The sequence below is a fragment of the Coccomyxa subellipsoidea genome, assembly GCF_000258705.1.
Source record: "Coccomyxa subellipsoidea C-169, whole genome shotgun sequence".
NCBI lineage: Eukaryota > Viridiplantae > Chlorophyta > Trebouxiophyceae > Coccomyxaceae > Coccomyxa > Coccomyxa subellipsoidea.
In genome coordinates, this window is record NW_005178023.1 from 1,172,837 (window position 1) to 1,187,379 (window position 14,543).

The 14,543-nt window shown below is 53.9% G+C and overlaps 3 protein-coding genes across 3 annotated transcripts; 1 reads left to right on the forward strand and 2 right to left on the reverse strand.

Annotated features, from left to right (window-relative positions):
- Positions 1-1,462: 1,462 nt before the first annotated feature.
- Positions 1,463-5,944, forward strand: COCSUDRAFT_68021 (hypothetical protein). Its single transcript, XM_005643709.1, has 11 exons — positions 1,463-1,679; positions 1,768-1,878; positions 2,030-2,311; positions 2,518-2,695; positions 2,826-2,978; positions 3,087-3,201; positions 3,440-3,621; positions 3,960-4,148; positions 4,436-4,630; positions 4,946-5,051; positions 5,324-5,944. The coding sequence occupies exons 1-11, from the start codon at positions 1,522-1,524 to the stop codon at positions 5,557-5,559; spliced, it is 1,905 nt and encodes a 634-aa protein (XP_005643766.1). The 5' UTR covers positions 1,463-1,521; the 3' UTR covers positions 5,560-5,944.
- A 475-nt stretch (positions 5,945-6,419) lies between these two features.
- On the reverse strand, positions 6,420-7,845 carry COCSUDRAFT_59707 (hypothetical protein; the record flags this gene model as incomplete). The annotated part of the gene is made up of 2 exons (XM_005643710.1): positions 6,420-7,269; positions 7,520-7,845. 2 exons carry the CDS (start codon positions 7,843-7,845, stop codon positions 6,420-6,422), a joined length of 1,176 nt encoding a protein of 391 aa, XP_005643767.1.
- A 527-nt stretch (positions 7,846-8,372) lies between these two features.
- COCSUDRAFT_31416 (P-loop containing nucleoside triphosphate hydrolase protein) lies at positions 8,373-14,229 on the reverse strand. Its single transcript, XM_005643711.1, has 15 exons — positions 13,968-14,229; positions 13,474-13,575; positions 13,266-13,302; positions 12,993-13,106; positions 12,529-12,708; positions 12,150-12,256; positions 11,881-12,022; positions 11,363-11,577; positions 11,001-11,084; positions 10,509-10,738; positions 10,013-10,194; positions 9,680-9,815; positions 9,416-9,509; positions 9,184-9,279; positions 8,373-9,071 (listed from the first exon to the last, which is right to left on the reverse strand). The coding sequence occupies exons 1-15, from the start codon at positions 14,154-14,156 to the stop codon at positions 9,039-9,041; spliced, it is 1,941 nt and encodes a 646-aa protein (XP_005643768.1). The 5' UTR covers positions 14,157-14,229; the 3' UTR covers positions 8,373-9,038.
- Between the last annotated feature and the right edge of the window lie 314 nt (positions 14,230-14,543).

Below are 14,543 nucleotides of genomic sequence, written 5' to 3' on the forward strand. Positions count from 1 at the left end.
TGATCCGCATCAGGAAAAGTGCTTTAACATGCATGAGCAGCTGCGGCTCGGGATCCCAAGTCAAGGGACTCACTCAAGAATCTGCAGGATGCGCTCAAAGGCACCCTCAAAGGCGACGATCTTCTGGATGTCTGCAGAGGAGCGTGTCAGGCCGGCGAGCAGCAGCAGGGCCTCGTTGCGAAGGACCTCATGCGCATCCCCCAGCAGGTCCATCAGCCGCACCACCCCCATCGGCGCCGACAGAATTGCCTGGTCAACACGATTGAATGCGCATCAGTCACTCTCGATGCCGGCCCAAATTCATCCAATCATCTGACAAAGCCTAGGCAGATTTGCTCACCCCCTGGAGGCGGTAGGGGCCGCTGGCAGCGAGGGCTGTCAGAAGCTGCACAGTGTGGTAGCGCACATAGAAGTCCTTGATGCCTGCTGGCTCCTCCTCCAGAAACCCCAGTAGCAGCTGCACAGTGTCTGGGCTCTTGGCCAGCAGCTCTGCATTGATCGCGCTGGGATCAGGTCCCTGCACCCACGAACAGGCCATGATCAAGGCTTCAGTGCTCCTTTTCTACAAAATATGACTCAGGCATGCACAATCTCATGAAGTTTGGATTGCTGCCACTGCATGAGCATCAAAGTTGGCTCGAGAAGGGTGGTCCATTGCACAGACCTGGCAATGCGACCCGCGCTCTCGAGGCTGCACAGCAATGGCCAGGCATTCCAGAACGCCTCTGACAAGCTCCAAATCGTCGCGTTCCTTTCTCAGGGCGTTGATGAGCACAGGGAAGCCTCCATTTCCAAGGGCTATTTGAGCCTGCCAGGGACAGCAAATTTCAGCATGCCTAACTGGATCCTCGAATGCTGGACCTCTGCTTGCATCGACCATCGTGCTCAAGAATGTGATCTGATGATGTGTTAGTCTTCATATGATATAAGGAGTGAGGGTACCTCAATGCGTCCTTCAAGCAGGTCCCTCAGTTCGGCAACGGCGTCCTGCCTTTCCTCCGGGGATGCTCCATCAGAAATTTGCTGGAGGTATTGTTGCACTCTTTCAGCTTCAGATTTACCTGCACGGCGACAAATTGTCTTGTATCAGAGACTGATGGTTGACGCATTTTCATTGCAGTGCAAAGAGAAGCCTGACAAATCTCACCTCCATCTGGACCTGCGATGTATCCACCAACACCCCTCGCAACCTTTCCCAAGACATTCATAAGGGATGAATTATCAACAGTCCATCTTGATCTCTAACATCGACTTTGAAAGTTTAGGGATGCCAACAACGATCATTACTTACTCTTGCACAACTACCATTAGCTCATGTAGGATATGTGAACCAATTAAGGAGCATCAAACAGTCAACGATCCAATCAGCATTTTCTTACCGCTGGCATGGCACGCCCCCATATATGGCCTTGGGCTTTTGGGATCATCAATGCACCGTGCCGTGCACCCATGGATGCATTATCCAAGATCGAAATTTGTAAGTTGTCAGGATAGATTGCTTCTCATCAGCTGCAATAGATAATGGCGGCAACCGAGGCTCAATCTTCTGCAGAGCCGATGAATGTTGATGAGGGTGATGAGGTCACGCCAGCTCCCTTACTGTCTTTGAGTCTTCTGCAGACTGTTAAGACTGCGCAGGCACAGCATGGGTTGCGGCACAGCGATTACACGCGTTACAGGTGATCTCCTTGTAGCTGCTAGTATTGGATGTTCTGGCTGCTGATCCAGGACTTGCTGTAAGCAAAGCTCCTCTTGTGTACACATCAGGCAGTACTGCACCCGAAAACTTCATCGGCTTTACAAGGCGGTGAAAATGACGCATGGACGCGGCAAGTACATCCCAAGAAAGCTGGATGCCAACACTGTCACGGAGGTTGGGTGAGTACTCTGCTGACTCCCTGACAGGATGATTAGAATCTTTCTATCAGGAGCACTTTAGGTCCCTCGCACTGTGGTCATTCTCCTTAGTGTCTGTGTGCACAAGTCGGGGAGTCGCTTGGAGACACAATCCTTTTGGTGCACTCTGCAGGCACCTGCTGATCCCACTGGTGGGGGCAGAGCGGTGCTGGAGCCAGGCCATGGAGATGAGGGCGCAGCTGGAGAAGGAGCCGCTCTCGTACAAGCGCCAACACATGATCCGGCGCCTTGCCAAGGCCGCGCAGCTGGCAGGGCAGCTGTCAGACCTGGCCTCCAAGTGCTGTGTTGACGGGACAGCTTTGGAAACAGAGGCCTACGCTCTGTTCATGGCTGGCAACCTGCTTTTTGAGAAGCAGCAGTGGGAGGCTGCGCTCGCCAAGCTGGCAAGGGCAAAGTGAGTCCCCCAAACTCGTTCAACTGATATGTGTGTATGCTTCAGAGTCACTTGGATTGTTTACGCCGCTTTCTTCCAGTGCTTTGGGAAGCATCTTCCTTGCTAGATCTGGCCTCCCTTGATGTATCAGTATTCTGGTTTCAGAGAGAGAGACTGTCCTTTGTGGCAATGAAAATGTACAGAGGTTCTTCCCTGTGGGGCAACAGGTCGGTGTACCAGGAGCTGGCCAGGCTGGGCTCGCCGGAGCAGCAGGCGCTGCTGCACAAGCAGCTGGACGACCTGGCGGCGCCCATCAGCTTCTGCAAGTACAAGCTCAAGATGAGCAACGACGATGATGCGGGCGGCCTCAGTGTGCCTGACAGCCCCAGCGCCAAAGTCATCCAGGCAATCCCCTTGTACAGCGACCATTCATTATCTCACTTGCAAGAGAAGCCAAAGAGGACTCTGCTCATGTCTTCTAACTTGTCATCTTATGGCAGATCATGTGTGTGATGCGGTTTTTGGCATGATGCAGTCAAAGCTGGAGTCGCTGGCTGCGCAGCAAGGCACCCAGCAGGGCGCTTCGGCCAAGGGGGTGTCAACCATTGCTTGGAGGGGGACCACAAGTGTGGTGGCTGCAGAGCGCGTCAGGATCACCCTGGCAAATGCCCTGGATCTCAGCAAACAGGTACATTCCTATCAATTGTGCATTGTTAGTTTTGCCGTGGCGGCAATGAAGCCCATGCTATGCTGGTATTCTGGATGACAATTCCCCTTAATCTGGATGTGTATTCAGGTGGATGAGGCCAAGGCTGCCAATAAGCCGCTGGACCAGGTGCTTGAGCTTTATGATGCGCTGATTGCCGCGTTCAACGAGGCAAAGGGCTATGTCAGGCACTCTATCTCAGGAGGTGCAAGAGCTCTCCCCCTCAATTTAACATAGAGGCGCCTGGCGCCTTTAATATTCTCCATACTCTGCAGGACGCCAGTCAAGATGCTATTGTCGCTGACCACGTCTCCAAGGACGTTATTCACCTTGCCATGCCATCCAAGCAGCAGGATCAAGCGTGTGGACAGGAAGCTCCTACTGCTGGGAGTCTCCAATATCTTGCTTCTGTGGGTAAATGTGCTTTGGCCGGGTGCACGCAGGGCGCGCAAATGAGGCGTCGTCCGGGGTGGATGAGCTGAAGGCGCTGGATGTGACGGTGACTGGGCTGCAGCTGGAGCGCACCATCGAGCGCGGCCAGGCGCAGGTGGCCGACACACGCGATCGCTACGATGCCAGCGCCCAGTCCGAGCCCACCGTGCAGAAAGCTGTCAAGAAGAGAAAGGTGTGGTGCTGAAGCTGCGTGTTACTAGTACTTCTTCATGCTGATTGGCGTTGCTGGCATGGCACCCGCCCCCTCACAAGCAACAGGGTCTGAGGTGTTTGTGAGCGCAAAAAGTTATGGTGCGGGAAAACAGAACGGCTGTCGGTGATTCTACTGACGAGTGATACCCTGCAAAGCTTGCGTGCAGCATCATGGGCTCTGCGGTAGTTCTACCACCGAGTGCTAGCGGAGTCTGTCAGCCAGACATGCATGCAAGGAGGAATGACGGACATTTGGCCCGGTCTCTTGGAGTGCATCCTTTCAAATTTATACAGCGAGCAGGCTGGTGTGGTGCACAGGTGAAGGCGGAGAAGGGGGGACCGGCCAAGGCTGAGGACGTGGTGCGGCTGTACGACTCGATGATGAGCGCCGTGAAGGAGCTGAGCGAGAATGCTGCGCGGCTGGGGGGCGCCGCCGGAGAGATCCTCCTGGAAGAGTGCACCGCCAAGGCGCGCCCGGCCTGTTCTCCTCTTGAATTTATAGCGCATGTTGGCTTGACTGCATCCCTCAAGAGAGCAAATTCGGTATTCTGACATGCGGGTGTGGGAGGGACCGCACCGGCCTGTCAGGAGTTTCTAAGTTGGCTCTGTTGCAGGGAATCTGCATCAAATGACTCCCTGGCATCATTGATCATGTCTTTGGGACTGAAGAAACAGATCCTTAGTCATATGCCATATAAGTGCAATGACTCATGGAGGACTTGGTGCTGGGGATTGGGAATGTTGAGGAAGTATTATGCTGAGGTGTGGTGGATGTGGTTTGCGCGGGGCTGCAGAGGGCGACATTCCAGGCGCTGCGGTGTTTCTACGCGGCGCGCTCGTACCTGGTAGCGGGCAAGCCGCTGGAGGCGCAGGGCCTGTTCCAGCGCACAGCGCAGCGCGTGCAGCAGGCCGAGGCCGCCTGGGACGACCTGGAACGTCCCAGCACAGAGGACCTCGCCGAGCTAGAGGCCCTCAAGGCCCAGACCCAGGTGTGTGCGCCATCCCTTGCTCTTCTGCAGGACCCTGAATGTTCTGCCCGCATGTGCAACAAATGCGATCCTTCTGTCGGCATCGCTCTTGGCAAGCTGGGCAAGATTCTCTGGGCCCCACCCTATTCCGTGGCCTTTGCATGTCCCTTCTCTTATGGGCGGGGAGCATTGTTGGCACGGTGGAACATCTGGCTCGGACTTGATGCGTTCTGCATGTGCTCTGGTATGTGTGCCTGTGTTACGGTGTTCAGTGGGCGATTGATGGATGGAAGCTGCTGCATGAGAGGTGTCTCACACGGGTGGGGATGCGTGCAGGCGTGGCGATGTGCTGCGCATGCAGAGTGTGTGGCCCAGCAGATGCTGACGCAGCAGGAGGCGCAGGAGGGCATCGACCAGCTCGGCCTGGACGTCAAACCTGCAGGTGCGACACCAGGCTTCCATCCCTCCAGCCTCCCCTCAAAACCTTCAGCCTCTCGCACACAAACTTCAGCAGACCAAGAGACCCAGCAGCATTGCTGTAAAAACTCAAAGTATCTCCGTCTTTTGCAATCTTTAGCTCTTTCATCACTCTTTATGTCCGCTGAATGCACTCAATCTTGGTAGATTTGTATATGCAAGAGTCGTTCCCAAGATCACAGCACTTGCCATGCTGCATGTTGGAAGTGTCAAGCTGTGTGCTTGTGTGTCCCACAGCGGCGGCGCGCTATCTGGTGGACAATCTGGACCGGTGGGAGTCGTTTGCTGGCGGGGAGGGGCGGCCAACGCGGCTGTGCCGGGTGCCGCCGCAGCCGGCATCGGTGGCGGTGCGGCCGTTCATGCTGGACAGCGCGCTCAACTACATCCAGGCGCCCTCCCTGGAGCACCGCACTGCCAAGGAGGAGGCCAAGAGCACCTTCTCCCGCATCTTCACCTGGGGAGCCAAGAAGTGATTGGGTGGAATGTGAACCTTTAGGCCGCTGCTAATGCCCAAAGCGTCACATATCTGTTGAGAGCAATGTCAAATCCTTGGAGATATTTGATCACGCCCAGCCAATTGAAACTCCACGCAGGGGATTGTGAAGCGCTGTTCTCATCATATTCCCCTAAGAGTTGGGGGTTGTCCCGAGCATTGTAGGGCTCGTTGGACCAGCCTTTGGGCGAATTGTTGTTGATAGTGGGTTGCTGCAGAAATATACGACGGTCTGAGAAAGCTGGCGTGAAGGTTGGACATGAACGATCTGTAAATGCGAGATGAGGAGCAGTGTGTAACAACGTCAGACAATCAATCTTGTCCAGCATCCTGGTGTCTGTGCAGTGTTATAGTAATAAGCTATTACACCTCAACGTGATCAAGAGAGTGCCATGACCACTTGATCAGGCCCCAGCAAAAGGCCCTGATGCAGAAATAATATCCGTGTGCCTATATGCATCATGCATGCAATGTCATATTGAAAGCTCGACGGAGTATTCCATTACAAAGGCGTAAATCTGTAATGCTGCCGCCTCTTCATATATTTCTTCTGTTCAGGGAAATCCAACACCCAGTTGGGGCCCATCTGAGATGACAGCCTTCAAATGCCCACTGGATTTTCTGAATGCTTTGCAATGCTCGCCCGCCCATGGCGCACAACACTGCTCAATCTCTTGACATCACCATTGCAACATGATGTCATGTCAACATAATCACCAGCCAATTCCCAACACCTTCTCTGGCACTGATGTCCCTCATCAAGCAACATGCCTCAACATTCATTGTTCACAACGCTATTAAGTCCTGATTCTGTTCATGAGGCGATGCAGAACGTTTTGCTCAACACATTATCGTTCTGCTTTGTGTGGTAGTAGTGTGCACTGCCCCGGAGTAATATTCCACGCTCCCATCCCACTGCCTCGGGTAGATGCAGAGAGAGTACACAAATGCCTTGCCAATACCCCCAATCTTCTGCAGCAGGGTCTTCTTCTTCTTGGGCTGTGGGCAGGCATCCGATGGGGCCGCCCGCCTGCTGGCAAAAGCTGCCCTGCTCTGCATGGCTGCTCTGACACTTGCTCTAGCAGCGCTGCCGGCCGCAGCCTGCACTGATATTGACTGGCAGGCCGGCTCTGGAGCAACCTTCTGGCATTGAGCGCTGCGCTGCTGGGCTGCAGCTGCGACAGCAGCTGCGTTGCTGGGCATGCAGCATGTGCTGTGGCTCACTCTAGCATGGACATTGGAGTGCTGTCTGAGCTCTGCTGGCAGGCGCGCAGAGCCACTCCAGGCAGTGGCCAGCAGGGTAGCTTGAGCCCGCCGCAATGACCTGCACAGCTCTGCTGCATCTGGGCTGGCACTCTGTGGGACGCTGGGAAGGTCCCCTGACTGCCGCTGGCCGCTGGGCTGCGAGCCTGCAAGAGATACCTGGAGGCTGCGGCTTCTTGACCGGCTCCTGCTGCGAAGCTGGCAGCTGTCAGAAGCTGTGCTGTCACCGGCTGATGTGGCGCAGTGCTGCTCTCTGTGTGCGTGCACCGCTGCCTTGACGGCTGTGAGCAGGTCGAGTGTCTTCGCTGGGGATGAGCGGGCCGGGGTGGGCGGGGTGCAGTCTCCAGAAGAGGGTGGGCTGCCGTCTGTGGAGGGTGGCTGGCTCAGCACACCCGCGGGGCTGGCACAGCTTTTGTCGCTGTTGTCCCTGGCGCAACATTCCACCCAGGGTCAGCCAAATGATCCTGCTGTCATCACATGCAATTTGCATGGTGCCTAACAATGAGCGGTCATTAAATGTGCTATTCAGCACTGAGTTGCATTGACAGTGGGAGCAATAAGGGTTCTGATTCTACCCAGATCGAGTGAGGCAGGACGACTGTTCAGATCGGGAAGTACCCTCAAAATGAAATCTGGATGCCTGAGTACAGCAGAGCATGGGCTTGATGTGAGCTTACCCTGGCAGCTTGGCCGCCTTGGTGGGCACTTCTTCAATCCCCAGGGTTTCCCCCACAACCAGCTCCAGCAGGGCGTCCACATCCTCCATCATCCTTGCCTCCTCTCTTGCTTGCCTCTCCGCCTGTTCAAAGAAGATCATGATGTCCAGCACCGTTTCAGGCTCCACCTTCCTGTCCTCCACTGGCTCCTTGACAGCTTTCTTAGCGGCTTCCGCCTCTTCTTTAGACTTGATGGCCATTATTTCCTCTAAAACCCATCCCACAGGACCCAAGTCATCGTCCTCATTGTCCATGTCGGCCCATTTGTCTTTCGTGGCTGCCGCCATCTCGATATTCTCTACGGCGACTTTTCCTGCGCGGAGTCAGAACATCAGATACATTAATTCTTGATGAGGAAGGGCCATTTTGACGCTTACTGCATGCTGAACATTGAGCAGATGGCAACAGATACGAACGAAGGTAGTCAGGAGGGATGCCTCAGAGATATCACACCTGGACCACACCTGGAGAAGGTGCTGGAACACACAGATGTGTCGTGAAGCCTTTGAAAATATTTTGGTAAAGTCTAGGCTGCCGTGGCGAAGATATTCCTGCTTGCTTCAGAGCTCTGATTCTTGTTTGCAGGCCTTGTATTGCGTCACAACCTCGCGGACGGTGGATCTGTAATCTTGCAAAGACTCTGTACCTTCAAGCTTCGATGTACTTTTAACACTCTTGGAAGGCAACAAATTTTTGGCGTTGAGCTGGTGATTCTGAATGTGTGTCTTGCGGCTATCAGCACGACCCCACGACAGGGTATGGGACCCTGGGCATGAGGGTATAAATTGTTATCGCATGCAAGCCTTCAACAGGAGTTGAGTAATAGATCTTACATATAGCGTTGTCACGTGTATTGTGAGGGGCAGATAGCAAGCTATGCAACATAGGTATGCATCGACAAACTACAGAGACTGAAGAGCAACATACTGTGAAAAAGGAAGAACTGCCCAGAGGCATAGCTTGGATGTACATACAGACCAGAACCCGGCATGCTCTAATTTATCCTAAATGAGTACACATGCACTTTGTAACACCACTTACTACTCCAAAAAAGGTTGCCTTCTGCGTGCCGTACGAAGCTACACGCCACATCCTTTATAGTTGCCTCTGGGCACGCCAAATTCGCTATCTTCATGTCTGGGCAGCAAATGCACAGGCCCTTCTCTGCATTCTGTGGGAGTGACACAGGCCTTGTCCATGCTCTTCAGTCTTTTCTTGACACTGTTTTCTATTCTCTGTGTTCTGACCAACGAAATTCATAAAGGTGGTGGTCACACATGGAAAACCACAGAAGAATCAAATTTGATTTGCAAGATTCCACGCTGCTGATGCTGTCTCTCTGGTGCGCGCAGCAAAGCATTGTGACTCGGATGCAGCTGCCTCTTATCCTCTCTGCCCCTCCTTTTCAGGAGCCAGCCATTTCCCAGGAACGATCTGCTGCAACATTGCAACTGTGCAGCAGGTCTCGCCAAAGTGCTCCTTAGCGCTTCTGGTGGCTGACAAATGCCAGTGCCTGCACAAGAGAGCCACCTCAAAACACCGTCTTGTACAGCAAGGATATACAATGGAGTAAAGCAAGGCAAAAAAGAGATTGCAATAGACAGGAGATGGTGCAGGGGTCTCACCGCCCAGGCAAGGATTGTGAAGCCAATGAAGAAGAGTGACTCATAACCCAGCTGGGCCCACTTGTTCTGCTTTTCCAACCCATAGAACTCCAAGACCTGCAGACCACACAGTACTCTTAACTACTTGCCCAGGTTTTTGATGCAAGCAGCTATCAACCATCAACGATATCAACACAAGAGAACCAGCAGTGTCCATGATACAATGGTCAATGAGAGAAAGCAAGATGCGCACCGTAAGACCCTCCAGCACGCGCGTGTGGGAAGTCTCAAACTGATTGATCATCTGCGCGCTCCACGCATACTTCAAGAAGTCAATGTAGCCGTACCTGCACCACACCCAATCCCCCTTCATCACTCCATACTTGCACTCTTGTAAAAATTCTGCAAAACCAAGTAAACTTGCTGCAAAGCAACTGTGAGAGCTGGCTTCAGGACAGGACACATATGTATGGGGAGGGTGCAACTGCAGATGAGGGTGCATGCAAGAGGGGCTCACCACTTCCAGTAGGCCGGCTGATCCTGGATGCGCAGTAGCAGGCCGACGAAGAAGAGCAGACTGGTGACGTACGCAGGCAGCGCCGCGTTGGCCACGTCCATGTTGGGGGACACCGATGCAATGGCATAGGCGAGCACTGCACACCAGCACACTGTCTCGTGAGCACACGCGATGACATCATTGGCCACTTTCTTGCACCCCGCTCTCCCTTGATGTGAAGTCCTCAGCCTCTGGCGGTCACCAGGACAGCAATGGGTCTCGCTATGGATTGGTAATCTTGCAGAAGGTGCAGTCAGGATGAAAAGATGCAAAGAAAAATGGAGAGGGCCTCACCGATGCCGATGGCGGTAGTGGTCAAGAAGATGAGCCAAAAGATGATGAAGTCTCCGGTGAGCTTGAGGGGGAAGAACACGATGGCCGAAAAGACCAGGGAATTGACGAGGGTGATGCTGATCTCCTCCATCATCTTGAATATTACGTACGTGATTGGTCGATACAACCCATCATTCCGTTCCCTGCATGGCAGACTTCTCAGCTCAATTTTCCAGCAGATACCATAATCTTGGAAATGCCCGGCTGTCCACTAGCGGGCAGGCAATGGCTAATGAAGCATGCTTGGAAGTGATGGGCAGAAACTCATGTGTTGTGCAGTCAGCCACAAGCAATAGGACAAAGGTGAATGTGCGAGGAGGGCACAAGGAGGCCCGCTTGAGAATGATGGGCAGGCGCATCATAGGCTGCACTCAACCCAAGGCAAAGGGACACCATGAGATGATTGAGCGCATGGCAAAATTTGAGCAAAAGCAAACCAGTGCGGTGGATTGCTGACCTGACAAAGAGCGGCCGCTCAAGGACGATGGTCGGGATGAAGGCGGCGGCTGCGTAGCCGGGCAGGATGGTCCACAAGAACAGCACGGCGGCCAGGTTGTTGTAGTTGGACAGCTTATGGTTGTCGCCCACCTTCCAGTACAGCGTCATGATGATCAGGGCCAGAACCAGCTTGTCCACAATGCGCGGGCCCAGGAATGTCACGTCCCGGAAGTCCTTCGTCGCGCGCCACTGCGCACATCAACAGCCGAATGGTCAAAGATATGCTAAATAAACCCCATAATGCATACTGGCTGTGCAGCAACTGCACCGCTCATGCTCATGCTGCGGCGCTCTCATAACAGCTGATGTCCCCTGTGATTAATACAGCACTAGAAGGTGCTTTGAGATCCACATTGGCCGAGCTGCTGGACTGCATCAGCTCCTGCATACACGCATGCATGCTGCGCTGCGATCAAATCATGACTGCAGGGCTTGTGGCAGGCAAGCGGACCTTGATGAGGGTGCGCACGCCCCAGTACCAGGGGTTGGTGGTCTCGCGCCGCACCGCCAGCTCCTTCATCTGCTCATCCGACACCTGCACGCCCACAAGACGCGTTTCAGTCAGACCCTGGCTCTTTATTCATTGCCCATGCACACATATCAACAACCTCAGGCGCCACACAGATAGCTGACAGCTTCAGATCTGTCCCGCAGGGCAAGCGCGGCAAGATGCAATAGAGATGCTTTTGCCGGCTCATACACAAGTCCCAAAGGGGGAAGACGCACAGATTGTTCCGCCCCTTCCTCTAAATAAACATCAGCAATGACATCCCAAGGTCAATGATCAACATGATAGGGTCGTGCATGGCGCACCCGGTAGCCGCGGTCGAGCTGTAGGTCAAGCTCCTTGAGGTTGGCGGCCTTGAGGTCACTCGCGTCGTAGCGGTCGGCGTACTCAGCGTGCTTGCCCTCGCGGTCCGCGCGCGTCGTCAGGTCCACAATCCACTCCGCCTTGTTGTGGAAGGAGCCCCGGTGCCCAAAAGGCTTCACGCCTGGGAACTGCTCAAAGTACCGCACCGCGCCGGGACCTGCCCAGCCATGCAACCCATTGTCAGCACAACGCATTGTGTACAACAATCTGACTCGGCGGAGCAGCAGGATGCAGCAAGGTCAACACGCAGAATGACACTTTCTTCCAGCCATGCAATGCAATGCACTGTCAGCCGAGCACAGTGCCTCCAAGGCCCCGACCAGACATCACCGAGCAAAGGAATGCAGCAAGGTCAACACGTTTGATGCACAAAATTCCTCCCAGCCATGCAATCAGGCAACATTGACACGCCTTTCAACAGCGCAGGGAGCTGTCAAGGAGCATGGGTTAGGCTGCGCACCGTTCTCTCCAGAGTAGACGACGCGGCCGTGCAGCAGGATCATGAGGCGGTCAAAGAGGTTGAAGCAGTAGGGCGTGGGGTTGTGGATGGTTGCGCAGATGGTGATGCCCGTCTTTGTCAGGCCCTTCACCACTGTCATCACCTGCATGCATACTATCACATAAGACAAGAATTCTGCTGTGACGAGGGCTACAAGCCAAACCATCTGGCTGGGTGCTGGGTGAAGCGGCATATCAAATTCGAATTTGGAACTCGAGAGCAAGTCTCACCTCGTTGGATGTGTATGAGTCCAGGCCAGATGTGGGCTCGTCCAGGAATAGCACCCGGGGGTTGGTCACCAGCGCAATGCCAATGTTCACACGCTTGCACTGCCCACCTGGAAGACACAAACAATCAGCATTAAAATGCCGTCCAAACCAACATGGCCCCACATCCCAGGGTCACGATTTCCTGCAAAATCACATCACAGACAATCCCACAAAAGAAGACCACAAGGTCAAGCGCTGACCCGCTCCTCATGTTCACACCACAGCAGAATCCATTGCACCAAGCAGATGTTTTACAGTTGCGCAGCTTACACTGGGGCAACTATCTGCGCTGGCTGCAGGCTGAGAGCACAGAGTTGGCGGAAGGTGTTCGGTTAGTCACCTGAGATACCCCTGGCGAGAGGGTTGCCGATGCGCACACCGCGGCAGCCATTGAGGCCGAGCTGGTTGATGACCATCTCCACCTTGGCGCGCTTCTTCTCAAAGGGCTCCGACATCGGGTTCTTCAGCTCCGAGGTGTACGCCAGCATCTCGTACACCGTCAGGTTGTCCAGCAGCGTGTCTGCGCGCCAAAGCACCCACCCATCAGCTTTGTTTGTAGCAATGACACTGCTAGGGGTAGAATCGTGGCAGCTTCTCTGCAGGACGCACCTTGCCTCTTGGCAGGAAAAGCGTGTAATATTAATAAATGGCACTGCTGCGGTCAGGGAGTAGCCTAGGACTCGCTTGCATGCAAGCAGGTTAATCAGGGCATGCAAGTTCCTTGCAAGCCATTGAGGAATGCTATGAGGCACAACAGCCCGACTGCAGGCAGAGTAGGAGCTGCAGTGATGCAGAGCCCCTCACCAAACTGCTCCACATAGCCGGTGTAGCGTCTGAGGAAGGTGCGCGTGGCGTGCTGTCCAGCAAAGAGAATCTTGCCGGAAATGGTGCCCACCGTTTTCCTCCCAGCCAGGACATCTGTTGGAGCACAAGAAAATTGGTCAGCGGAGCCAAATCCAGAGCGCACTTGAGATTTTCCTGTAGCGATGATTTTTGTGTACAGTGGTGCTCGTTGGATCCAAACAAGGCAACAGCGATGGCACTTGCGCAGCAAATGGGGGATGCGTGGGTTCTCACCGAGCAGGGTGGTCTTTGAAGATCCTGATGGTCCCATCTGCACAACACAACACCAGCGAAGTCAGGAGAGACCATGCAAACCCGGGTATTGACAACATTCTGATATATGTGTGTGTGTGCCTGCCATATCCTAGCAAAATGAGCAATTAAGTAGCTGCAAGGAAAGCACATGCGAAGACAGCAGCCGGGCATGCAATAGAAGGCGTACCAGGGCGGACAAGTGGCCAGGAGGCATGAACCCAGACACGACCGTCAGCAACTTTAGTCTCTGTTTCTTGTTTGCGCTGTTCCACACCTCGTAGGAAAGATCCTGCAAGAAAGGACAAGGATTCAAGAAGCCGTGAGAGAGGTTGACACATCTGCCTGCCTGAGGTCTGACTTTACTAAAGGTTAGGAGCTAGATTTTTCTTGGTGCTGTAGAACAAATCACTACTTAGATGCTTGATCTGTGTAAAAACGAAACCACTTCTAAATATACAATGCATATGAAGTCGGAGACAAAAAGAATCAGGCGATCAACGTGCGTCAGACAGCCAAGTCGACTGCTACACTCCTGGCCGTGGATGCGCCGGCAGAAGCGATTGATTCACGAATAAGCCTTTCACGATGGGAAAATCGCGCAGGCACGAGTGCGCGCAGACAGGCAGCTCTTCCAGCCTGACGCTGGCCAAAGATCCCAAGCTAGGCCAGGGCTGCAATCACCTTGAACGCGACTGTCATTCCTCCTTCGGCATTGAGGTCTGCAGACTCTTCACTGATGTTCCCCTCCATGTCCTCACTGTTCCCGGCCTCCAGATCCTCGAAGGAGGCTTCGGACGGATGGTCGGGCACCCGAAAGCTTGCAAACCTCATATCAGACTTGGGATCAGCGGTGCGCTGCTGGACGCTCATGATTGCAGCGCCTCAGACAGGACACTCAAATCCAAGTAAGAAACTACTTGGCTAAGTGTGTCGAGAAGGTGTGGATGATTCCTTTGGTGGTGGGCAAGAACGAAGTCGCAATTGCAGCGCCAACTGGCACGTTGCCTGATTAAGGCAACTGCCCACAGCGCTCCAGAGGAGAAGGTGACTTGATACACGAGGCCCTTTTCAGGGTTTCAGGCATGTCACCCGCTTCAGCTTCTTGCAATTTCCTCAGCAGGCTGTTTAATGATACGTGAGGACCTCAATGCATATGCTGAAGGAATCTGTACTCAAAGATATACTTGAATTTGCATGAGCCTGTCACAGCACGGTGCACACTGGTGGCACTGTGGCAACTTGCTCGCCGGAAGTGAA

Excerpts from the sequence above, each read along its gene's own strand:
- COCSUDRAFT_68021 (XM_005643709.1), top strand. The coding sequence starts at position 1,522 with ATGGCGGCAACCGAGGCTCAATCTTCTGCAGAGCCGATGAATGTTGAT. Across the intron at positions 3,622-3,959 it reads AAGCTGTCAAGAAGAGAAAG|GTGAAGGCGGAGAAGGGGGG; the intron begins GTGTGGTGCTGA and ends TGTGGTGCACAG. Across the intron at positions 4,631-4,945 it reads CCCTCAAGGCCCAGACCCAG|GCGTGGCGATGTGCTGCGCA; the intron begins GTGTGTGCGCCA and ends GGATGCGTGCAG.
- COCSUDRAFT_31416 (XM_005643711.1), bottom strand. The coding sequence starts at position 14,156 with ATGAGCGTCCAGCAGCGCACCGCTGATCCCAAGTCTGATATGAGGTTT. Across the intron at positions 11,085-11,362 it reads AGCTCGACCGCGGCTACCGG|GTGTCGGATGAGCAGATGAA; the intron begins GTGCGCCATGCA and ends GTGGGCGTGCAG. Across the intron at positions 10,195-10,508 it reads GAGCGGCCGCTCTTTGTCAG|GGAACGGAATGATGGGTTGT; the intron begins GTCAGCAATCCA and ends TCTGCCATGCAG.